The sequence below is a fragment of the Eriocheir sinensis genome, chromosome 2 (genome assembly GCF_024679095.1).
Source record: "Eriocheir sinensis breed Jianghai 21 chromosome 2, ASM2467909v1, whole genome shotgun sequence".
Classification (NCBI taxonomy): Eukaryota; Metazoa; Arthropoda; class Malacostraca; order Decapoda; family Varunidae; genus Eriocheir; species Eriocheir sinensis.
In genome coordinates this window covers 23,015,064-23,042,039 of record NC_066510.1, presented here as the reverse complement: position 1 = coordinate 23,042,039, position 26,976 = coordinate 23,015,064, and the positions used below count along the sequence as shown (strand labels likewise).

Genomic DNA, 26,976 nt, shown 5'->3' with positions numbered 1-26,976 from the left:
CAGATGGCACAGTTGTACAGATGGTGGTGTTTTTGTGTGTATGTGTGTGCCTATGTTTGCTTGTTTGTGTCCATGTGTGTGTGTGTGTGTGTGTGTGTGTGTGTGTGTGTGTGTGTGTGTGTATCTGGCTGCCTGTCCGTCAATGCTTTAATTTGTGTCATTTAATAATATGTCAAATCCTCTCTCTCTCTCTCTCTCTCTCTCTCTCTCTCTCTCTCTCTCTCTCTCTCTCTCTCTCTCTCTCTCTCTCTCTCTCTCTCTCTCTCTCTCTCTCTCTCTCTCTCTCTCTCTCTGTCTCTCTCTCTCTCTCTCTCTCTCTCTCTCTCTCTCTCTCTCTCCCCCCCCCCCTGTTGCTGTACCTTTTTTTTAGATTAATTTAGACGTCGTGAAGCTCATCCCTAAGATCACCTTGTAAAGCTCTGAGGACATCAAGGCCCGCTATTTACCAGCAAGAACAGAACATCACCATCTGGCATTCCTCACTTTGGTGTTCCCTGTCATCAGTATCAGGACCTTTGGTGTTCTAATCCTCTCTGTGGTGCCGGAAGGTTGAACCAATACTAAAAAAAGAATGGCCAGAGTAATAATGATATCTGGTTTGGAGTGTTTTGAGATCATGCATTAATTTGTTTGGCGCTGATATACAGACACATTATCCACACATTCACCATATATACCAGCATCGAGCATTATTCTAGAGTTTTATTGTTTCTATTTTTACAGGGCTCGAAAAAACACGTTTCCATGTTTTATATTTTATTGCCGTATATGTACAACATTGCGTTTTTTGTGTGCAGACTACATTTATTGTACTGCCAGTATTTGCGGAGTCTGTATGCAAATATTGCCATAAATTTAGGCATATTTCCTTGCAGTTTTGATTCTGCTCGTGTGTGTGTGTGTGTGTGTGTGTGTGTGTGTGTGTTCGCCAGTGTCTGCATGTCTATGTCCTTTTGTCTGTGTTTGTGTGTATGTATAAATGCATATGTATGTATGTATGTATGCATGTATGTGGTTTGTGTGTGTGTGCGTGTGTGTGTGTGTGTGTGTGTGTGTGTGTGTGTGTGTGTGTGTGTGTGTGTGTGTGTGTGTGTGTGTGTGTGTGTGTGTGTGTGTGTGTGTGTGTGTGTGTGTGTGTGTGTGTGTGTGTGTGTGTGTGTGTGTGTGTGTGTGTGTGTGTGTGTGTGTGTGTGTGTGTGTGTGTGTGTGTGTTTGTGTGTGTGTGTGTGTGTGTATGAATGATCACAACTGCAATGCTAAATTATATCCACAATGCAGTTCATGTAATGTAACCTAACGGACCCTTCCTTTCCCTTCCTATTCTGCAGGCGGCGCTGGTGTGGCCTCCGGGTGGGGAGGGGTCACACAACAAGGGGGCGGGGGTCGCGGGCGGCGTGGGCGGGTCCTCGCCGCCCACGTCCCAGCAGGCGGCGCCCCAGGGTTTGGTGCACTGGATGAGCGTCATGGCGGAGCACATGAACAACCCCCACCATGATGCTGTGCACTACATGTGGAACGGCGTGGAGGTGAGTACCCCGTGGCCCGTGTTGTGTTGTGTTCCTCCTTGGCCTACGCCAATGTTTCTTCTGGATTGTTTAGTTATCAGTTATAATTATATTTTCACCTCTTACATATGCGACGCTTTTAGCTCGACCTCGAGCATCATCAGGCTAAAAAATCAAATTAAATAATAATAAAAGTTGTAAAAATATAAATGGCAATATATATATATATATATATATATATATATATATATATATATATATATATATATATATATATATATATATATATATATATATATATATATATATTATTTGTCCACAAGCTGGTGTGGATAAATTTAGAAGAATATGGAACGTTTGCTTGTAACTAGAGACAAGAAGCACAAGACAGAGGCGAATGGGAACGTTTTGGAGAAGATCGTGTGTCCTACAAGGCAACGGTACAGGCTGATGATGATGGCGATTTTAATTTATCGCACATTTATATATGCAATCAACGGATATTACAGTGTCAAAGGTCGTATTACTTTGAAATTGGCATCAGAAAGAACGGTAATGAAACACTTAATGAGGTGACGATGACAGTATTTCTCGTGATTGTGTGGTTGTGGCAGTGGCTATGGAGGGTGAGACCAGAATAGTAGCATTGACGGGGACTGTGGTGGCGTTGGGGTCCTCGTCCTGGTGGTGGTGTGGTGTTCATGGTCCTGGTGGTGGCGGTGGTGGGGAAGGTTGGGGCGGCGGCGGCGGCGAGGGTGGCGGTCCTTGGCTCAGCATGTCGGGGGTGGCTGGCGTCCGATCCTCGTCACTTAATAGCCGCAAATGACGATGATCAGCCGCGTATACATTACCTGCTTTAACCGGAAAAGCCGCATCGCCGCGTAATTTTCTCCTATTATAATGATTTACTACACGCATGAAAAGTCACTTTACAGCACTCCTAATTATCGTGCGGCTTCCCTGATGAGCTCAGAAAGAAAGGGAGGACGAGAAAGAAAGGAAGTGCGTCAAGTTGACCAAGACGCAGACTAACGGAGACACTGACGGTGCTGTAGCTCTGCTTTATGTTTTAACTCCACAATGTATCCACCTTGTCTCGCCTTTGAATATAGAAGACGTGATGTCACTGCTAACACTATCATCATCAGACTTCTATATATTCATTCTTATGTTAGAGAGTTATCTACCAAGATTTGACATTCTTCGTGTTCTCTTCCACTCCCAAGATTAGAGCCACTGTCGTCCATTATGCAAGTCACTCTTTGATGTCATTTCCCCTCCCGGATTTCAGTGTATTCGAAGGTATTCCTAATCTATTATCTCATCTGTACGCACCAAAAAGAGTACCTCTCAATCACCAAAAGCTGTACCTAAATAAAGATCAGTCGAAGAAGATAATTAGAGCAAAAGTTTACATAGCTGTGGCCAAATAATGTCAACTTTTTTTATTAGGTTCCATCGTTCCATCCATCCATTAAAAGCAAATCCTTTAAAGAAGAAATACTTATTCATGCCTTACGAGGTTTTGAGGAATTGTTTCAGTTTTTTTGTAGTCCGCGGAACACCCCTTCATGGCCCAGAGCAGTCCGAACGAGCATCTTGGTTCATGTTAACAGTCTCATGCATACATTATTCAGACCATTCGTCCATTATCGAGAGGCTCAAATTACCGTAGTGACGCATTAAAATAGTAATTTATGCAGAGCACCGAGGTCTAGCCCAAGGCAGCGAATTCTTCCCTAATCTGCGGCAAAATATACATATATGCAACTTTTTACCACGAGTAGGAGCCTTGATGGTGAGCGGGGGTCGTAAATGAGTGGCTCTGGTAATTAGGATGCGTGAGCTGCTTATTTAGAACACATGATGAAATTCTTGATAGGCAAGGCACGCTGCTGGGCTCACGCGTGTAGCTCCATAAAGATGCAGAAGGAAAAAAAAAGAACGGGGAAGGCCCTCTCGTAAATCAATTAACGTTGCAGTAAATGTCTCCAGAACAGCACGTTGAGGCGGAGGCGTGGACGGCCCTGGGCAGCCGACATGATGAAGACAAGATTGGCAAGATACACGATCATGGTCACTTGATTAAAAAATATCAGGAGCCTCCCTAACGACACTCGGTGAGGGTCGTCATATATCCCTGCATCGTTTCCCCGAGCTTCCTTCCCATCCACCCCCTTACGAGAGTTCAGCCGTCGTTAGGGCGGTTTTGTTACATAATTGCCGACCCTTTAAGGAATAGTTTGAGGCCTGCACTTCACCAGTTTCTCGACGTTGCCACTTTACGCTAATAATGTTCCTTTTTATGAGTTTTTATAACGATGATTTAAAGTTCCTGTGCCCTGCAAATTTCCGTGTATTGGTGGTTTACTGTTCTCGAATAAGCCAGTACTGAAGTCAAAAAACATTTAGCACAAAGCTGGTGCTAAATTATATGTGCTTACTTATATTTACTGATCAAAGCCTTAACATCAGATATTATTCTTTTAGAGAAGGTCGCAAGTATTATTTTTAGAAGTACGTGTCTTTGAATAAAGAAAACAGTGTAAAAGAAAGATTCACAACATTTTTTTTTTCGTGGCACCTTTTGTTTCCCGAGAGCCCGTAGGTCTTCCCACACTCCCAGGGGAGCGTGTCACCCTCGGTGTGGCGGGAGGCCTGGCGGGGTTCAGTGGGCCGGGAGAGGAGCGCCATGCTCGCTCACAATAGCTGACCTCTCCAGGCCCACCACTTTTTGCTGTTAATCTTTTTTTATTCACTGGTGAACGAGGCGCCTATGTTTTTATGCCTCGTGTTAGGGGTCCACTTTGACCTGGGAGAAGATAAATTAAAACTGTACATTTTTTGTTCATTGGTTGCCTTTCCTTACTGTTTTGTCTATACAAACAGATATCATACCGTAAAACACTATGCATGAATCAATGAAATTCTTAAAATGCTTCTTGTCAACTAAACAGTCAACAGAATTAAAAGAATCCCTTACCGCCTTGCTCCTTGCTCAGAAACATATTATTGCACAATAACCAGTTAGAGGTAACACTGAAACGTAATTTTAACACCTCAGCAGGAGCAGAATCCAGCTGAAGGCCGCTGTAGGCTATGGTCCTGCCACGGCCGCTTAAGGAACCAACACACGCACCCCCACTGTTTTTTGTCTAGTGTTCCAGAGGTCAAAGCTCTGAGAATCACAATAACAACGAAAAAAAGGTCCAGGTAGGTCGGGAAGGGCGAGATGCCTTAGGTGATGAGGGAAGGGAAGCGGGAGAGACAGAGGAGGTGGAGCACGCAAGAAAACTTCATTTTTGAGTCAGGATCAGCTGATAACCGAGGCGAAGTCGTCAAGCAAAAACCTGAAGAAACAGTTACTCGACTGGAGCCTGAGCCGGGCACGCGCTGGCTCGCTCAGGGAGGCCAGTTTTTTCCAAGCTTTTCTTCTGGTCAACCCTAAATATATTATCATGCAAATGTTATGCGGCCACAGAGGCAGCATGTCAACACCGTGACGTGTGGCAAGTAATGGCCCCTGGTGCCAGTGCGGGCAGTCATGTACCCAGGTGGGTGGCGGCGCAGGCCTGGGTGAAGGGTGGAGGTCGGGGAGTCTCCAGGTTAATCAAGGGTTGGGAGGAGCAGGAGAAGGAAGGAGAAGAAGGGGAGAGGAGGGTTCTGGAACCGTGGCCATATATGATCAGCGTAGCCGCCGAGTCAAGAGGAGGTCACAGGAGACGCTGCTGCCCGAAGCTTGACCGGGTGCTGGTAACACACTGATCGCTGTGCTCGAAGAGAGTGTGGACATTGTGTACTGATGATTTCAGCAACGGAGTAACGTTTCAGGGACGGTGTCGAATAATGATGTTCGTGCTGAAAATATGCTCTGATGATACAGGCCTCGCACGAAAAAAGATATTACCATGCTCGAAAAATTATGTATCAAATAAAGTAAGAAAAAAAATTGATATAAGTAATATATGAATAAAGTGATGTATAGAAAAAAATCAATTAACATAGAAATCACTTAATATAAAATGAATGAAAAGAAACAAATGTCGCCGCCTCATCTTTCTCGACGAGTTCAAGACGGTTTTGTGTGTCGTGCAGTTTTTTACATTTCTCAGTTTTTTTTCCAAGCCTAACAACACCGCTACCACCCGGGAGATAAGCCACGAACATGATTGCCTCAGGCTGCAGCAGTTACAGTCAGATGCTGAGTATGTGCACATAAGTGCTCATCCCATGCCTGTCTTCTCGTGCGAACGTATGTACGTGTTCCGGGAGTGGGTGGGGGGCGGAGTCTTTTACATAACGGAAGAAATACAGAAGTGCTAGATTGGCTGAGTGTCGTATCCATGACAACTCACATACACACTCCAGACAGTGTACGTCTGGGAGTCAGTCTGAGTGTTGTCGTGTCTTTACAAGTGTGCCTCGGATAAATCTCTTAACTACTGAAAGCCCTATAACCTTCAAAGCGTAGGCAATATGAACTATTAATAAACCAATAACGGTGTAGCTTGATCCTTCTTCGCCCAATCATAGCGCTAATGGAATTTCGAAACCTATTGGCTGAGGCTTTGATTGATATAAAGAGAGAAAAAAGTCAGGACCTATGAACACTTGATTACTGAGATAGTGTTTATCTTGAGGCAAATTACCTTTGTGAACGTTGATGCATCACTGCCACGATTCTCATTGCCAGCAAAAAAAAAAATAATAATAATAATAATAATAATAATAATAATAATAATAATAATATCAGTGGAAGTGATGACGACCCTGGCGACGAGAGACAAAATAAGACCAACAACAAACATCCGCGCCCTCAGCTACCACCTCTGAGTGTGTCAAGGAGCTGCAGCAGCAGCAGCTAACAACTTCTTCCCGAACGGCTGTGAAACAAAAACTCACCCGGAGCGTCCTTGGTCAGGCGATGGGAGGGTGGGGGAAATATTTTCGTCTGCGTAGGGGAGGGGAGAGGGAGGAAGGAAGGACGAAGAGCAGGGAGAACGAGAAACTGGTGGAGTGAAGGAGTGAAAGAAGGAGACGTTGCTAAGTAACAGGGAAAAAAATAGTGATATATATACTCACACATATATGTTTATATTCTAATGTATACGTAAATTTAGATAGGTAGATAGATAGATAGATAGATACACACACACACACACACACACACACACACACACACACACACACACACACACACACACACACACACACACACACACACACACACACACACACCAAGAATAAATGGCGCCACTATAAAAAAAAATTCCCTGCACCATGACGGGCTTGGGGCGACCACCAGGCCCCTGAAGAAAGCCTACCGGCGCTATAGGCGAACACGTAAACAAACAAACACACACACACACACACACACACACACACACACACACACACACACACACACACACACCTCCCACATCACTTATCAATATCAGTAAATGTTTCTACCACTCCTTTTCATTCAGAACATTCAGTAACTGTCGACGAAAGGAAGGCATCGGTTTTTAATCCATCGTGTGCTAGTTGCAAAATAAAAATTATAAACTTTATTATCCCCGGAGGAGGAGTGGCTGCAAATGCACATCAGTGATTTCCAAGCTATTCATGATTGATTATTATTTAATCTCCGAGGCAGAGGACAGGTGTGTCTCGCGACGGGCAAGCACAAGCGGGAGGTGGCCGCTCGCCTTTGTGCTCTGCTGGGAAGCCTTTTTGGAAGCCCGCGATGAGCAAGTTATGATAATTATGTCATCCGTTTTTGCAAGCAATTGTTTTGCATTCACATAGCAACAATGCAGATATAAATTGGCCGCCAGACTTCTGCAATCTTGAGTTTTAATGCCATGAAATATTTTTATAACCACCACATTACTTTACGTTAAAATATCATGAAATATCTATATTTCAGTACCAAATTTTCCTCGGACTTTTTCTTCAGTCGCTTTAGTGGATAGACTGGAGACAACAAATAGCTGACTACTGTTCATGCTCGTTCTTTTAATGGCAGGGTGTCTGCCTATAATGGTGTTGTTTGAATCGTCTCCGGCGTAAGGCAGCGTAACAAGTTCATGGCGTGTTACCTGCCCTGAGAATAGAAGCTTTACGGGCAAAGAATCCTATCTGTGGCTACTTATAAATAGCTCAGAAGCTGAGTCACTGTTGTTAAAGAAAGTGTAAGGTGTAGGGGCGCGTGACCGGTAGTTTGGGCCTCCGTGGCTATTTAATAAAAATAGGATTCAAAGCAAACTGAAAAAAAAAAGGAAATGGAGCTAGCTATTGTGTATTCATAAGCAAGCTTTTAGTAACTTAATTAGATATAAATATGTTACTCTTTTATATTAGCTTTAATATCCTGATAATATACCACAGGAAGAAAGTGTAAGATGTTTTTTGCCGTTGCCCAAAATGGAAAACTCATTCTCACTCTGTCCGCCCCCGCCCGTGCCGCCCCATCCACCACTCTCTCCCTCTTTTCTCGCCTCTCATTCCTAAGCTCATCGCATCCACTCTCTCCCTCTCGAGCCTCGCTGTCACCGTCCGCGGGCTTCTTCAGTGCTACGAGACAGAAGTGACCACTAGTGTCAGCTTGATGTAAATATTGCTTAGTTACTCAGCTGTGATGCCATAAGTTCATAGAAGAGATTGCTTTGCCGTACGCTTGTAGAACGTAACCTGTTCTGTGTGACGGGGGGCGAAATTTAAGTAACTTTTTCCATCAGACGCAACTGAACTCTTGCCGCCAGACCACTACCCCACATTCTAGGCAAGTCCTTGCAGGAACCCGTTACTTTAGGCAGGATCAGAGCATTGAATCGCCCTCGGTCCCCTCGCCCCTTACCCTGCGAGAGCGTTGTGCAGTTACGTTACTAAGATTGTGTGCTTTATAAGGACAGAGACGCCGCATTATAGTGTCACGATAAGTCACAGGCTGACAAAGAGCCTAAAAGGGATGCCTCCCTTGTCTTATTGATAAATGCCTTGTTGGGTTGCGCTGCCCCGTCCCGCGTCCGAGTTAGCAGGCTTCTTTATGGCCTGTCTACTTGATCATCTCACTGACCCTCACACCCCGATGGAGCTTGCCTTCGCTTCTCTTGGTACCGATAACCTGTACACTTTCTTTCTATCGCACTTTCCTATCGGCTGTACATCAAGTTGAATTGGATGAAAGTTTGTACCTTGAAGTCTCCCGTAGACACAAATAAAATGTTTTTTTTTCCTATACCATTTACTTGTTAGATAGGTACAGGTTTTGATACGAGAAATGCACTGTAGCCTTTTTTTTCTGAAACCCTTTTCAGTGTCATTCTCGGTGAACCTTTCGGATAGAAGTTCATTGCCTTCAAGAGTTCTGTCTGCCATTAACAGAACCAATGATTGGAGGCTACAGGCAGACACTGCGACAAAACCTGTTGTAGCGGGGGAGTGTCGGGTTGATGTAGCGGTACACTAGAGTGAAGAATTTCGCTTTAGTTGCGGAGAATACAAGATTTTCATTAGGATTTCGAGAGAGCCATGTGTGTTGCTTGGGCAGCCAGACAGAAACGCCTCGTCGGATCTGATATTTCATGAGAGCAAAGAACGCCGCTCAAAGCTGTATTCTGCCGCGGAGATGAACCCTAAATATATAACTCATCTCACCGGTCGGACGGGTGTGGGGGCCGGGAAGCCATACTCTTTCTGAGTGGCCAGTCCCTCGCCAGGGGACGTCTGGCTGGGTGTACTCCGTCATGAGGGGACGACTGTACATATTCTTTAATGAATGACGTAATCTCTGGCTCGGAAATGAGAGTAAAGAGAAAACCGTATTAGTCAAGTTTTATTTCTCCCTTCTTCCGAGTCCGTGGGGTTATTTGAAGGTCGTAAAAGCACGGTGATGTTAATCATTAAGCAGCCAGAAAGATATGGAACTCGAGGAAACAAAGAAAGGCTCAGCAGATACACGGAAAGTCGTCTGTGATACTAATTTGATGCTGATTAATTTTAGTGAGTGTCTGACGCCCCTCAGGTACCTTGTTATGTACCCTGTGGTAGCCCCGTCCGCGCCACTGATCGTTCCTATTTACTACTTTACTACTAGATCCTTGTTGGGTGAAGTGCTAGTTACTGAGGATCACACACACTACAGGTTGACCCTACTTATACTTTTGCCTTACTAGGTCCTTGTAGGGGTGATGTGCTAAGTATAGGCCTCATGCTACTGGCCAGTCTTATGTACTTGCGAGGTTCGTGTTGGGCTAACTTACAAATAAGGGTTATTGAAGGTCACACCACAGGACACCTTAATGAGAGCGCCAGCTCTTGGTGTTCACAGTTTTGCTTGCAGCGTCGTAATCCCGTTCAATTTTAGTGCATTCATCACCGGTGCTGTTAGTGTGACGTGCACATCCTCCGATAATTTGCGTTTTGATTGTTACGAATTACCGTCTTCCTGCCGGATTACAACTCTTTTTTTTCCCCTTTTTCATTACTTTTGACTATTCAGCGGCAGTTGTAAAGAAGGCCAAGGCTGCAGATCATAGTAACTAGCACGGAAAATTACTGCCCTTCAAAACAGGTCAACCCGTTTTTCTATAATTCATGTGAATGTTTGCTTGGCGTTCACATCGTCTCAGGGCAATGACCGGGCGTTTGCCAAAGATGAAAGGTTGGCCACTGACAGAGTGCTGCGTGAAAAGAGAAAGACTTTGTGATGTTTATATCGAAGAATGATTAGTGTGGTAGAATAAAGTGAAACAGATGTTATTAGTGGGATAATAACACTGAGGGATAAGTACACGCCAAAGAAAAACAGTCGATTATATACATTGTTTTGCCTTGGAGCATCGCGAGGCAGGCAGAAAGGCAGGAGGAAGGCAGGAAGTCAGGAACGCGTGGAGTCGATGAGGGAGGGAGTTTAGGTTTCCTCTCGCGTGCTCGAGTCTTGCTCCTTCAGAATATGTTTCGCCTGATTCAGACCTGCAGGTGTTTGCTGATCTGTCTCACCGCCTCTCCTACACCTCCGCAGAATTATGCAGCGGACATGATTTCTGTTACAAACACTCATTACTATCCTCCGGTTATCCCCGTGCGGCCCTTGTGTGTCCGAGGAGGGGCAGACTAGCGTGGAGAAGTGTGTGCGTGAGGCCTTGATTGTAATAATAAGTGATCTCGAGTCAGCTGTTTTACAATCAAATTCTTTTCCATTACAAGAGGAAAAATATTCCCTGAATACTCCTTCCTCATGTCTCACTTGATTCCTTCTTTCCATCTTGTTCCGATAACTCCGATCTCGGGATGAGGGAGAACTGTTTCAAAAGATGTTGTCTGACAAAACCATCGAGCATTGCAATGAGCTTTTACTCGAGTGACTCATCGTGTTCCACCAGGATTTTGGAGGTCTGAATCTATTGACCTGAGGGAATAGTCTCTAATAAGCAGCTGATTTAAGTTATTACTCATCAAGAAATGGTAACGTATAATTTGCCAGTATCTGAACTCTCTGCGTTGAGATGACCGACTCTGCGTCGGACCGCCGCGGGCTGCCTATAGGAAAGCAGGCTAAGGGTTATATCATATCATGTACAGAAAATTAGCGCCGTAACTACCGACGAACGTCTGCAACTACATGTTGTAAAGCGAGACTACATCATGCCGGCCGCGGTACCGGAACGAAAATTCTGAACCCTTCAAGAAAATCTCGGTTGTTTGTCAGGTTTATGATTACTTTTAACATCTAAGCGTGCCGTGTACCATAGCAGTTACGAAGGGGAATTTACGAGTTTAGTTGGTAAGAGGTGCATCAGTATTCCAGCACGTTTGTATTTATATATTTCTCTGTCAGTCTTTCTGTTTCTATATCTAGCTCATCTTGTAAGACACATTATGGATATATAATTTAATTTGAACGAATAGATCCGCGCTCCGGCCGCTTCGCACCCTCCGCCAGAACACCTCTGCAGGGGCGTAGGCCGCGTCTGGGTGCTCCACATCACTCCACGTTCTGCAGCTCCCCCGTTTTCCTCATCGGCATCGAGCAGTGGCTCACGCCCACAGTCACTCTTCTCCGCCCGGGGCCGGTGATTAATGTCCTCATGACCACTCAGACTCACACTCGAAATTAATGATACTTGATAATGATATTTTCCTGAAGCGGAACCACCTCCGTGATCCAGGTGATTTACGGATGCTCAGGACGAATATTAATGAAAGATTTGCTCCTGCTTGATGAGCGCTCAAAGGTGCTCACAGTGACTATGATCGGTTGTTAAGTCATTTAGTCATTTTCATATTATTTTTTTCTGTCTTTGTAATAGCGAGATCTGACCTGTACGGGGGCGCAGCGAGTGGAGGCGTCGTGTTATGAAGCGTTAATACCTGCTGTGTCGGAGCCATCCATTTGAACCTGGCAGAAGGTGGCTACTTGTGAGTGGAAAGGCTGCTGCTGGGGTGGTCTGGCTGGGGAGGAGGTGAGGAAGGAGTCTGGAAGGATGGAGAAGCATGGTAGGAGAAAAGCTAACGGAGAAGGAAGAATGTGGCAACGCTGTGGAGGTGAAGGAGGTGTCCCCCCACCCCCCCACCTTCAGCACCACATATCTGACTAATTGGTGGACATGTTGAAGCCCAAGATATTCCCAGCATAAATATTTTCCATGCCGCACCGAGTAACTCACCCGTGCCAACTGTCTGAAGCCGAGGACCAAGACCACTTTCTTACTTCTGGTTGATAGCTGTGCTGTCCGCTATTTCCTTACACGGTGAAGGAACTTTATCAAAGGAATCTTTCTTTTTATTATATCTGTTATTCTGTAATACTACCTAGTTCCATAAATCTACCGCAACTTTATGAACGTAGTCCCTCGTAAGCACGCTTGTAGTACTGTTATGAATAAAAGAAAAGAAGGGTTAAATGGAAAGGGGTGAGTGGGATTCGGGGCGACTGGACCCGGGAACTTAAATGCCCTACATGGAGTAGAACTTGCTCAGACGAAGCCTCTCACCAAAACATGGAAAATTAATCAGAGGAAAGGGATCAGTAATAAAAGCTACTCTGATAATGGCCTGTGAGTGAAATTTCAGACTATATCTCTATGGGAACAAGGAAGGGACTACTTTAGTTTCGCCTTCCCCGGTGCCGTGTATGTATCGTGCGACGTCGTTGTATATTGTAATTACTAAAGCGTAAATTTAACAGTGTAGATACGCCTTTGACCACAGCTGTAATTGAAGTCTATGGAGTCAATTTTGTTCATGCCTCCATCCTCTTCTGTGGGAATATGTTTTGTAACGTGGTAGCATTGTGTAAATTCACTCAATTTATAACGATTTCATGAGCTTGAGTTGTCACACACACACACACACACACACACACACACACACACACACACACACACACACACACACACACACACACACATACACGCACGCCTTTATCAACATTCGAAATTTTGTTGTCATAATACCTCTCTTCAGGCATAATCAAGGATCGTCACTTACTGTTCATACTTTCCGAGACACTATTTTTCCTCTTTTTTTTTTTTATTCACGCGCCCCCCCTCCTACCCACCCACCCCCTCAAACACGCACATTTCTCTACATTCACCCGCGAGTTTATTCATTTTCCCATTGGTTTGCCTGCTAAGACTTGCATCGCCACGTCTTCAATGCTCCAGTGGGTCTGTTGGCCGTGTTGTTTAGCCGAGGATACGGTGGTACTTTAATACTTGCATAACCACGCTTTCCAGACACACCCTAAACCCACGACACTTACCAATAGAAGTTCTGAGGAAAAGGAAAATGTCTTCTGGGGCCAGAAAAGTTAAGCGAGGGATATATTAGAGGATGTTGTGTGTGTGTGTGTGTGTGTGTGTGTGTGTGTGTGTGTGTGTGTGTGTGCGTGTGTTCGTGTGTGTGCGTGCGTGTAAGGGCGTTTTTCTTCACAGGTCGCCCTTGTTTCCCCCACAAAGAGTGAACCTCGAACAGTTTTTCTCATTATTTTTTCTCTCCCACTGATCCGGTTTTGCCCTCTTTTTTCAGCCTAACCATTTCCAAACCACCTCCTTTCTTTCTTTCTCCGGTCCTTTCCTCTTTTTTTCCCTACCTCAAGCATATCTCTCCGTTGTATTTTTTCCCTGCCGCCGCCGCCGCCTTTAGAGGAGGGTCACGGCGGGAGTTGGACGACACGCGCCAGTGAGCGTAAAAAGTATGTGTCTGGCAAGCTCTCCGGGTACATTATTTCTGCTCGGGGCGTGTTGCTTCGCGTCATGAGCACGGGGAAGCATTGCCCTTCTTGCAGGCGGAACAGGCGGCATTCAGGGAGGGGTGGAAGGAAGTAGGAGAAGGATGAAAAAATGTTCGTGTGTGTGTGTGTGTGTGTTAATGCCACGTGGAGGCGGAAGGTGAACACTTTTTGAGTCGTATCTTATCGTGTGATTGTACTGGATAACGCAATGCTCTGTAATGACAGGCTCTGATGTGTTTTCATTTGTATTCTTTGATTTTTTTCTGTTAGTTGGATGGACTCTTTTTTTCGATTTGTCTACTTCAGCTATTTTCTAGTTTCTTTCCTCATTTTTTTTTATTCATTGTTACATCACTATACTTACAAGCAAAGAAAAATATGTATACTTTTATTTGGGTTTCTTTCAGTAGTGTGTAGTTTATTATCGAGTTTGATTAGAGATCCATCACGTCGGACTTTTTTAATATGAGTAACAAGGAAGAGATCTAAAGGAAGAAGATACATACATTATTCAGTATCGCTTGGTGTGAACGCTGGCTAACGTGTAACAAATGTGGACGGAGAAAAGTCTTGACAAGTCCTTTATAATGCTAATGTTTGACCATCTGTATCGGAAGAAAAATATAGCAAACACGGATGCATTCTTCCGTGTCTTACCAAAAAAAATCCCTCGAGTAAAGTGTTTTATAGTGAAAGACTTGACCAGCGTCTGCAAGAACTGGCTCAACATCTTGATAGCCTCGACATAAAGAAAAGGAAGAAAAAGTTTATATCCACTAATTTTGCATACTTATATTTTATGCTATCTTCGTAAAATTATTGCATTTGTACTGAAGATTCTGCTGCATGAAAGTCACTCTCCCTCTCCGTCCAGCAGTTGAACTGTGTACTGTACACGATACGAAATATAAATGAAAACTTTTTTTTCATTACTAAGACAGACAAGTGTACAGTCCGTGAGTCGGCTGTGTTATGAGCGTAATGGTAAGGGTCTGAGCACAAAATGGCTTTCCTTACAGTGTGGATCGGCAAGTGTTATTTTGCGGCCTTGTGTCGCCCCCCGAGTGGCGGCGAAGCTTGTCGGCGGCCAGACATGAAAACCTTGTGTCTCATGCTAACGTCGAGCCATAGTGTATATGTATATGTATATATGTATATATGTGTGTGTGTGTGTGTGTGTGTGTGTGTGTGTGTGTGTATATATATATATATATATATATATATATATATATATATATATATATATATATATATATATATATATATATATATATATATATATATATATATATATATATATATATATATATATATATATATATATATATATATATATATATATATATATATATATATATATATATATATATATATATACACACAAACACACACACACACACACACACACAGCTGTGGTGTGCGGGCGGGGCTGGGCTGGGCAGGACACGCAGCAGGCGTCGGCGTGGAGGCCGGGGCAAGGAAACAGTAATCATATGGATTAAGGACTCGATGGTATAAAGTGATGCGTGATACTTGTACAGACGTTCATTCATAAACTAACTTTTCCTCTTTGTCTCTGCTACCACTCTCTCCGTTAGGCATTGCACGAACGATAATAAACGGGATATTTCAGAAGCTTTTTTAAGCGTTGACGAGTCACATGTATCTCTTTACGTTGTTTTTTTTTTTACCTAATGTTTAATGAGCCGAGTCCGCAGGTATGTTAGCTTTGTTCTGTCAAGCGTGTTGTTTGCTTTTGTATATCGACTCTGTTTACAACGTGATACTGATTTAGTACTTAAAACACTGTAAATAATGTGCATATTTTAGATTTAATTCGAGTTGATGTTATTGTTTTCTGATCTCAACATAATCATTTTAATGGTGGAAGAAAACCCTGTCTATCTGAATATGTCGATAATCCTCTCAGTTCTTTAATTGAGCTCGATAATGGCTGTGATGAAAAAAAGCTTTACCCCGAGAGACTAACGTGCTACATACAAGCCGGTGGATACAAACAATTACTACTGAACCTTTGTTTGCCAGAACGGTGTAGACTACCAAATGATTTTCTCCCTTACAGACAGACTTCTTCCCAAGCACTTTCTCTTTTATTCACAGCATTTCGTCAACACCCTTCCTGTTTCCCTCTTCTGTTCTATTCCCTCCCTTATTCTGATTTCTCGAAGCCTCAGCCAACCCCTCCAATCTCCCTCCTCCCTTCCTCCCCCTCCACCACCCCGTCCCCTACAGGCTGCAGTCAGGTGTGACGATAATGACACAAAGGAACACTGATCTGTCGCTACAAGGATCAGGAAAGTGGATGAAGGACAGAGCCAATCAGCGTAGCCGAGGACAGGTGATTAGGGAGCAGGTGTTCGAGACTTGGGGAGAGAGGAAAAAAAAAGATAACCATGATTCATCTTCGAGACAGAACGAGAGGGGAAAAAAACACGACCAGCATGTAAGGAAAGGTTGTCTGGTCTTCTTAATGAGAGATGTAGTGCTAAAGTGAGATGCTGATTGATGATTGGATGTGAACCAGGTGTGCTAAAGGTTATCTCAAGACGGAGATTTTTTTGCTTCCATTGATTATAGAAAAAAGTTAAAAGGGGAGTAAAAGGTTTCCATTTTAGGTTCTTATTTTGACCGTATCGTTTATAGTTGTCTCGTAATAGATTTTTTTTCCCTTAAGTTTTCCTCCTCCTCCTCTTTTTCCTCTTCCTCTTTCTCTTTTTTATATCTTCCTCCTCCTCACTTACTGAAAATAACAGACGTGTCCGAGCCGGTGCGCGGCGACTTTCTTCCGCGCTGCAGCAGGAAAAACACACCAAAATAAGTGATTTTCGGAATCACGACACTGATGCTGCCCGGTGTCACCTTTGGAGAAAACCTAACGGAAAATGATATAATTTATAACTAATTGAAAGGAGTAAATAGGTAAGAAATAGTTAAATTATTAAAGGAAGTATGAATGAATATGTTTTTTCACACCACCGAGTGAAAAACTGATATAGTACGTTTATAAATTACTTTTTTATTTGGTTATAAATTATTAGTATATAATCAGATTGTACTTCAATTTATTTATGGCGCGCGTAACACATTTTATATGCATTTTGATATGAAATGTTTCTACTAGAAAAGACGGAAACTGTATTCACTTTGCTGTGTGAAGCCACATCCTCGCAATTTTAACCGCTGGTTACTTGAGCATCGGAGCGGAAGGCAGGTGACGGATAGCGCGTGTTACACTCCTGTTCTCCGTCATTTGTGGTTTAAAAATGAGTTATGGGCTGTTATCACCCGGACAGAGACGCGAAGCCGCAGGTCTTGTCTTCCCAAGTAAACACAGGAGCCTCCCCTAGCGAGTGTTGCGTTAAAGTGTTAAATGGATGGTTGTTGTGGTCTGTTCCTGCTCAAGTCGAAGCGTAAACTCAGGAGGGGAGGGAAATACCCTTGCCCTGTGTGTTGCCTTCATTTTTCCCATAACATAAAGTTAAATACAATAGCCGTCAGTGTTACAGTGACGAAGAGGTGGGTGTCGTGGTCTGTTCCCGTTCATGCCGAGTCAGAAACACGTAAATGGAGGCATGATCTTGCCCTGTACATTCACCTAGGTTTTTCTCTCGAAATATAAGAAAAAACGTTTACACACATATCAAGATAGAAACATGTGGACAGACAGGAGAATACCCTTGTCGTGTACGTTAGATACAATTTTCCCTCAGAACCAGTTTTACATACACACATAACATTAAAATTATCCACATGAATTTTGCTTTGACCTTTAAAAACTCCTGTTTTACATCATGAAAAAATAAATGAAAAGCCGTTAAGTGACCCACTCGTGCAAACTTCTCGTTACTTTCTTATCAACAAAAACGAGTGACCAGCAACTGACTGACCTACATGAAAGGAACACAATTTCCATTTTTTTCCGAGCATTTCCATTTTTTTTCTTCCCCTTTCGTTTGCCATTTTAGCGAATGTATATTATCGACAAGAACTGTGTGTGTGTCGAATTGCGGCGCCGAAAGAAAACCTCCGATAATTTTATTTTTCTCGCCTTTCCCTCGGCCTGTGCTTACTGAGGCGGGAATGTTTCAAGTTTAATCTGATTATTTTCATTTCTTTTACTCCCTTGCATGCGTGTGTGCGTGTGTGTGCGTGTGTGTACGTGAGGAAAGGATGGCTCCGGGTGTGTGTGTGTGTGTGTGTGTGTGTGTGCGCGATAGACAACCTATATAACATCAGCGTCATTATATGAAAACCATTTCTACGGTACTTGTTTTGTCCTTGATTTGTTGTCATGGCATTCTTTATCTCTCTATTATTTGCTTTATCCGTACATCCTCTCTTTCTCATCCTTCTGATCCTACTCTTTTCATTTACTCTTCCACAACCATTCCCCACTTCATTGGTACCCTTCAAGCTCCACCCTTGCTATAATAAAAAAAATAATTTAATCAATCCAATAGACAAACTTTCACCTGCCAGGTAACCCTCAACGTGGGTCCGGCGGCGGGAATCACACTCATTCTTTTTCACGTTCCCGGTAATTTGTGGTTTGGACTTACTTTCCTTCATGAATACTCAGCAGGAAGCGCGCCTGTGCTCCCGGACATATGTAATCTCTAAATTAGCACTATAATCAATGTTTGTGAACGCCTTTTATTTATCAGGATTTTGTGATATGCGATGGACGTGAACTGTAATGTGATAATCGTGCTTTGGAAGTGAGTCAGCATAATTCTTAGATTCCTTAACATTATTCTGCCCGGAAACTTGGATTACTTACCGTAATGTGTTCTTATTGCAATGAATGTATTTTCGTTGAAGTTTAAACCCTTCTCACATTTGCACCACAATAAGAAATAATAAAGACAAAGTGATGATTAGATAAAGTATATAGATATCCTTTTGGCGATTACGGGACAGCTGAAATGATAATAATAATAATAATAATAATAATAATAATAATAATAATAATAATAATAATAATAATAATAATAATAATAGTAATAATGACAATAATAATAAAAATAATGATAATAATAATCTGCGCGTGTTCAAAAGTAAGGCGAAGGAGACGGTGGCAAGGAACTAGAGGAGGAGGAGGAGGAGGAGGAGGAGGAGGAGGAGGTGGTGGTTTAGGCCAAACACGACGCACAAAATCAATACCTCGGAAAGACATTGTTGCGTAAGAGCAAGTTGGCCTTGTTTTCTCGGATGGTTTTTTTTTGTGACCAGTCATCCGCAGCCTATTATAGCGAGGATGGTCGCCCTCAGCCCCTCCAGACCCCCACGCTCCATCCTTCTTCCCAACTCCTAAACCCTTCCATGCTTCCTGCCTCCCAGCCTCACTCTCTTCGCTTCCTTCCGTCTCTCATCACTTCGTTTTTCTAATATAATTTTCCCTCGTTCCTTTCGTTTTCTTGATTCTATTACCTTATAACTGTATCTACAAGCTCAAAATGAATATTTATATAAGAAATGGACGTGGTATTCATATAGGTTTCCCTTCAATCATACTTCCTCGTAATCTAGAGCAAGTCAAGGCTCTCTGTGGCCGCGGCCGTGCAGACGCTGTTGTCGTCGTGTCGGTTCCCAGCGTGACGAGCCGCACGCGATTAATCTGGCGAGGAACGAGCAGCAGCGGGCCGGGCCAGGTGTGACTCTCGGGCGCGGGTCAATGCTTTATGTACACGAGGAAGAAACTTTATTATTCTCTCCTTGTTCCTGTGCGTGTATGTTTTTCCTCCGTGGCGTACGTGACCCTTGCACCTATGCTTCTTGTGTGTATAGAGCATATATATGTATGTATATATATATATATATATATATATATATATATATATATATATATATATATATATATATATATATATATATATATATATATATATATATATATATATCACTCATCGTAATTGAATTCTGAAAGATACTAACATACGGAAAGCAGATTGAATGACAACATTTCTTATATGAAATATTTATCACATCAGTACATATAATATAAACATATGATGAAATTAGCGGAATAGGAGTAGATTTAAACGACACAAGTTAGGTTTGCACTCCTTGGAGTAAGAGGCAAGAATATTTCGTCCCTGTTACCTTTCGAGGGACGAACTCTTATTGGTCCTCCTGAGGGGGAAGCAAGCAAGGCTGGGGCGCTGGTGCGGGGGGAGAGACAGCACTGGAGGTAGTCAGAGGGGGGTGGGAAAGAAAGTCTCTAATGGAAGGAGAGTGTACCGTCCATTCAATAATCATCCGATGGCAGTGCTGCTGACCGTTCACTCAGGTGGAGGACTGAAATTTTGCTGGGTATCTTTGATGGTTGTGGCGCACCTGACCCCGACACGTGAGCATCCAGCCGTCAGGTCCATTTAGTAGATTCTTTCCTCGCCAAGAAAAGAGCATTTAATTTTCCACTCAAATAGGTCCGGCCTCTTCATCTCCCAGGTCATGCGTGAACCAGGAACTCGAAGTGACACCTTAGTACAGCAAGTGTCAGGTGAGATGCATAATACGATCCGCTTTCATGGTCGTAAAGATACATAATTGTTTTTCTATTTCCTCTTGGGTTCGTTTAGAACTCCATAATCGCCTCAGACACATCCTTTGACGTAGTGTGTTATTAAGTATTTATCTAGTATTTCCTTTCCTTCTCGGTTAAGCTTGTCATACAGCAAAATGGGTCACGAAACTTTGATAGTTGTAGAAGAGAATGTGAGTATCATCTAGCAATGACCTCCTCACACGACTACAACCACATGACACACCCTCCCACGGCCCTTCCCTTAGGCTGCCTCAGGAGACAACCAGACCAGGGAAGGGGGTGAGCGAGCACGTGAAGGCCCGCACAGCCCTCTGGAACACACAAACCTTCGTTGTAAAGCTGAATAAGGGACGTATTAAAGAGCCGTGGAGCCATCAATACCTTCTGATGGCCTTTGTGAACCACTTAGCGAGGAATGACACTGAGCCACCTCGTTCCTGCCACTCCCCGACGACCCCTGACACGTGAATCCAGTGCCCAACGAGCGGCTCGCCTTCAGGGGTTGTTATGCTACGCTGGGAGGTGGCGGATGTGGTGTTTTTCGGGGTGTGGCATGCGTGAAGTAAGCTCAAGTGTTCTGGCAGCCCCCTCCCCCCCACCCCCACCTTGATTGGCGCTCTGTGGTTTGCTTTAGACAGTACTATATTTCTTTTATACTTCCCTTGGTAAATATAATAAACGAGGAAGTTAATAATGAGTGGCTTATATACGCTTTTATTAACCACAGACTATCACAGGTAAATGCGAAACACACAGGAATGCACGCATGTTCACACACACACACACACACACACACACACACACACACACACACACACACACACACACACACACACACACACACACACACACACACACATAAAATACCAGTCCTATTTTACGCAATAAACTACAATTGTTCGTTTGGATCTAAGGCTATAAACGCTTTTTTCTCATGGCTCAGTCTACTAGAGAGCCCGCGAGACGGCGAGGTTTAACGAAGGATGCAAGTAGCCCGGGGACGTGTGGAGCAAGCTGGAATTTCTTCTTTTCGTCTCTCTCTAACGACTTACCGCAGCGGGCACGGAAAGGGAGGGAGAGTCGGGACCAGAGGAGATAAACGCTCCAGTGATCACATGAAATGCCAAAACGGAATATTCTCAGAGTGGAGTTAAGTTCCTGTATGGACTAAGAGATCAATAAGCGTTGAAAGCCCCGATGGGATGCGTCAATAACGATAATGAACAAATATGGAAACAATTTTAACGTTGATTATTTTTCTTTTCTTGCACTTTTTACCTTTCAAATACATTCATGTGTTATAGAGTAAAGAAACAGTGTGTAAGAAGGACGGAGCGATGTTTTATGCACAGACAGTGCTTCTTGAGGAGGCAAACACATAAGAAAAAGACAAGTGTTACTGATCGGGCATATTGGTTTTGTTTTTAATGAACCATCTTTGTTGGGCAAGGAAAGTGTTGCTAAGAGAGTGTGTTAGGCTTGGAAGGCGAAGCAGGAGTGGGCAGGAAGTTACAGTGAACAAGGAAAGTGTCGAGACGAGTGAGTGGGCAAGAAAATATCAGGAGCCGAAAATGGAGGGTGGAGTGGGTAGGGGGACGGTTTTGGTCAAGGGATGTGAAGGTAAAGTGGACAGAAAGCAGTGATGGGGAAGGGGTATATTAGTGCCATGAGTAGGAGTGTTTTAGGCAAAGAATAATGAGTTGGCAATGGGAGTAAAACTGGAGTAGGGAGGAGGTTGTATTAGGTAAGAGAATTGTTGTTTTCAGTGAGCAGGGGAGTTTCTTGGGCAAGGAAATGGGACTGGAATGGGCAGTAGGGTGTTTGGGGCAAGCAGAGGGCCGGTGGACGTTACAGGGAGTGTCAGCAGAGGCAGCGGGAGCATGTGTGGCTGGGTGGAGCGTGGTCAGAGAGCGTTACCAGGACTCCCCAGTAAAGGCAGTGGAGCGTGGCAGCCATAAAGGGCACCGAGCGACTGCTGCTCCCTCCTCCTCCTCCTCCTCCTCCTCCTCCTCCTTTTCCTCCGTCTCCTTCTTGTCCTCCTCCTCCTCCTCCTCCTCCTCTTTCCCGTCTTCCCTCTCGTCATCGTCGCTGTCGCCATCAACTTTTTTTTAACGTAATTGTCTTTGTTGTCGTCGACTTTTTATACCATAATTGTTGTCGTCGTCGTTTTCCTTCTCCTTCTCCTCCTTTTCCTCCTCCTCTTCCTCCTCTACTTCCTCTTCATCCACCTCTCCTTATTACATTTCTGACTGCTGACCAATCACATATGCCCTTCTTACCTGCAACTCTTAATAACAGGTAATGGCTGGGCTGAAACTCTTAAGTGAGCGGCTGATACTTGGAGAGTTTTCAGGTTTTTAGGGAAATTGGTTTTAGTTCTCGATTATGTAAAGTGGGTTTAGTGGTCCAGGAAGAGCAGCAGTAATTACCGAATTCTGCTCTGCATAGCTCGGTCGAGTTTAAGACGGATGGGCGAGTATTTTATGAAGTCGGTAATTACGCAAAAAATCTTTTCGGAAGGAATGGCCCGGCTGAAAATGCAGAGATTGTTCCCTTGCCGCCCACTCCTTGTTTCTTTGCTCTTCGCCGCCCTTTCACTCTCCACCGAGCGTCTCATTCCACTCCCTCACCTCCTCACCTCTCACACCTCATCCTCTTCCCGTATGGATGTCAGTCGTAATATGCTATGTCTTTTTCCTCTTTCACTGTTTAGTTAGGGAAGAGAGATCCCCCACTGCTTGGCTCCTCCAATCTCACAGCGAGGGACTAGAAGATCGCTGCTCAATCCGAATTCTTACGGCTGCCGCAACAGCTCGACGGGGACCAGTGGAGCGTGCAAGAGGAGGACCAAGATAAGATAAGGTTATTTAGGAGACAAACTTTGAAGAGCCTTTTCCAATTTACCGACTCATGAAAATGGCAAAGTGTCCCGATGTCCTCCCGCCCAGGCTGCGAGGCGGTGCTGGGATGTCCCCGCGGCGTTGCGACGGCCAGGAGTCCACTGTAAGCCAATCTTGGCCCACAAAAGGACACGCCATCGCTTAGACCTTCATCAAATGCTTGCAGTAAGAATTTGTCAGGGAGTTCTAAGTTCAGGTAGTTTTTTTTTTCATTCTACACACACACACACACACACACACACACACACACACACACACACACACACAAACACACACACACACACACACACACACACACACACACACACACACACACACACACACACACACACACACACACACACACACACACACACACACACACACACACACACACACACACACACACACACACACACACACACACACACACACATTATTGAAGAGAGCCTCAGTGAGCTTTACCACCAGTCAAGCTAATACAGGTACCGGTGGCTGGGTTCGTTTATAGCATTACAAGTCAAACTGTATATTTTCTCGTTGACATGACGAGAAAAGGGAACGAGTTTTCAGGACCTGTTTCCAACAAAAATTTATGGTGAGCTGTGGCCCAGAGAATAGAAGCAAATGAGGAAAGAGTCGTGCGGGCCATAGCCGGTCGTCCTTCCCTCCCATTCCTGAGGCTGTTGCTGCTGCGAGGCTTCAGTTATTACTAATTTGCACGGCGACGTGTGTCTCTGGTGTTCTTTACGTTTTGCTTTACTTGCTTGCTTGACATTTAAAGATGCTGCTGCCGTGCCCTGCCTTGCCCCTCCTCTCCACCTTCTCGCTGTCTCATTCCTTCACTTCATTATCACTCGCTCCAAAACTCCTATTCGCCGACCAAAATGTAATTAGGCCGTGCAATGTCAAGAAGCTCCCCTGATTGGCCGGACGGGTTGTTAGTGTCCAATAATTCCTCAAGAACAGTGGAGGCATTAGTTATGGCATTATCGCGCTCCAGTGGCCGGGTCGCGGATCGCTTGGCAGTGACGCCGTTTTTGCCGCATCACGCGCAGTCGGGCATGAATAATGTGTACCCGAACTACCGAAATGACCCTAGCCGGACGTGACCCCGAGGGTAGCACCTGCGGCCTCCTCCACGCCCAGCGTCCCGCCGCCTGTGACCGCAGATTGGGTCGGCCAAGCGCAGGCTGCGCTTCCAGGCTGCTCCTCAACGCGCTGGACCGGAAATAATTCCTTTTAGGATAATAAGCACTTTGAAAACGACAAACGAACTTTATAAAGATATCATGATGATGAGCAAGACCATCACTTGTCTTCCTCAGTATATTTCCCATGCAATTTTATAAGATTTTAAATTACTGACGGTAAAATGTAGCACTTCTTTGAAGGCGTCTTCAAATATACTACGCGTCCTTCACCATAAAGAATGATACACATCCTTGTGTTATTGTGAACTATCGAAGTCTCCGAGCCGTGCGATGTGGCAGGGGAACCCTGGGGCCGAGGACTGTTAGATCCCTGATGCCGGTAGCCTTTCGAGCACCCCGGGGCCGGTGTGCTGCGTGGCCGCATGGTCTTTGGTAGCCAAGGTAACGTGTCATGGTCCCGATCCGGAGCACTTTCAAAGATGCGTTGAAAAGGAAAGCACTGAAGGAAAAATTACATAACGTTTTCAATACAAAAGCTTCTCACAGAAAATGCCATATTTCCTTTACCAAACTGCTGCAGGTCAATCTTGTTTTACGCCCATATGTGCATGGCAACCTTTGCATTAACTTACAGATCAACCATAACCAATGCTTGCCTCTCTTTTTACAGAAATAATAACTACTTCCAAGTAGAATAAGTAGCAGCTGCTCTTCCATACATATATGTATTCTAAGAATGTAATACATTCTCCGCTGTCTGTTTTCATTTGTCGAGGAAAACTTTTCAGTTATTAATCCGAACATGTGACTGGGAAGTTAAAGTGTTTTTTTTTTCAGGCAGACAAGCGTAAAGGGGGCGAGGGGGGTGAGGCGGGCGGGGCGGGGCGGGGTGAGGGGTCAGCACAGTCTCCGTGGCCTCAGTGGCGGCTATAATTAACTTCTCACGCCACCCACTCACTCGTCGTTCTCACCTTTCCCTCGCTTATCACCTTTCTCCTCCGTCTTTTATATTCATGCTATTATTTCTTCTTCTTTTCTTTTCTTCTTCTTCTTCTTCTTCTTCTTCTTCTTCTTCTTCATCTTCATCATCATCATCTTCATCATCAGCTTCTTCTTCTTCTTCTTCTTATTATTATTATTATTATTATTATTATTATTATTATTATTATTATTATTATTATTATTATTATTATTATTATTATTATTATTATTATTATTATTTATTTATTTATTTCCTCCTCCTTCTCCTCCACCTCTTCTTATTCATCATTCTCTTTCTCTTCTTCCTCCTTCACATTCTCCTCGGTGCTCCCTCGAAGCCTCCTCGCTGCTGGAAAAACAAGACGGCCGCCATTTAGTAATACCTTCACTTCCACGTACGACACAGATGACCCGCAACCCGACGCATTTCATTGCCTACGAGTCACCGAATATCTTGGAACTTATTAGCGAACTCTTCCTGAAGTGACGCTACCGAGAATCTTGGTTATTTAATTCATAAACAAGAGAGATCGACGATGGTGAGGCTTTCATATTTCAGTAAAAACATTGCGAGAGAGAAAGACAGAATGAGACAGAGACAGTGAGGCTCCGCGCCGTCCAAACGTAAGCTGTATATGATAGCAATTCAACGCGCAGTAATGACGTTAGAGGTCATAAATAGCAAGAGGTAATGGTGGTGGGTAGCCTGGCTCTGGAGGGTGAACCTTGGGATGGCAGGGGGAGGGGATGACAGTCGCTGCCTCTGGCCCTCGCAAGGAACCCAAGAATTCAGACTGGACCTGGACCGCGGCCCTCAGAGGACGCCCTTTTGTTTAACGGCGCGGCGGATGTCATTGGCAAGTTATGATCCAAAAACCGGCTGAGTGTAAAGTGGCCGTGGTAGCGACACTCACAGGTCCAGTGTTTCCATTTAGTTTTTATTTGACGCCATGTCTGTGGACTTCAAAGAAAAAAACACAAAAAAAGGCTAACATACATATCAGTGGAAGAACTGAGGCTCTTGTGTTTCTTTACAACATTCATATCACACGGTTAAGAAATGCATGAAGGCATTAACGCTTGCTCGCACGCACGCACGCACACACACACACACACACACACACACACACACACACACACACACACACACACACACACACACACACACAAGAGGCAGCAGTGTCTCGATGGGAATCTCTTTGATACCAATTTTTCACACTCACCCCAATACAAACACGCGTTAAGACGACTGGAAACCCTCGCAGACGGAGGAATAAATCTCTTGAACCTGACTTCCGCTACGTAACCACAAGACGTTATATCTCCCTTCCCGTAATGCTGAGGTTGTCTGCTTCTCCGTAACCTCATCCCTTCTTCTCCCACTCCTCTCGCTCGACGTATCTATCGTACGCACGTCTATCGCCAGCCTTCTTCTGTGAGAAATTTATCTACGGCCATATATCCCCAGCGAAGTATTGCATTCTACAGCTTCGCAATCGCCAGCAATCGTTCGTAATTTGTCTCGGGGAATCTATCTCAATTTATCTTATGTAATCGACCTCAGTGCCACGGCCGCCCCCATAAAACTTCTTGGTGACCCCGACGGCGGCAGCAGCTCCTCCCTCTCCGCCTCCTCCTTTGCCTCGCACCCTCCCTTCCTCCTCCTCTG

The 26,976-nt window shown here is 44.3% G+C and overlaps 1 protein-coding gene across 5 annotated transcripts in view; it reads left to right on the top strand.

The window, feature by feature from the left end:
* The window catches only part of LOC127001478 (zinc finger protein rotund-like), a 261,691-nt gene that overhangs the window by 139,024 nt on the left and 95,691 nt on the right, over positions 1 to 26,976 (top strand). For all 5 annotated transcript variants that reach the window (XM_050866049.1, XM_050866058.1, XM_050866041.1 and 2 more), the window contains one exon: positions 1,329 to 1,526. In XM_050866049.1, the coding sequence (XP_050722006.1) occupies positions 1,329 to 1,526 (198 nt within the window). The remainder of the gene's footprint in view (positions 1 to 1,328; positions 1,527 to 26,976) is intronic.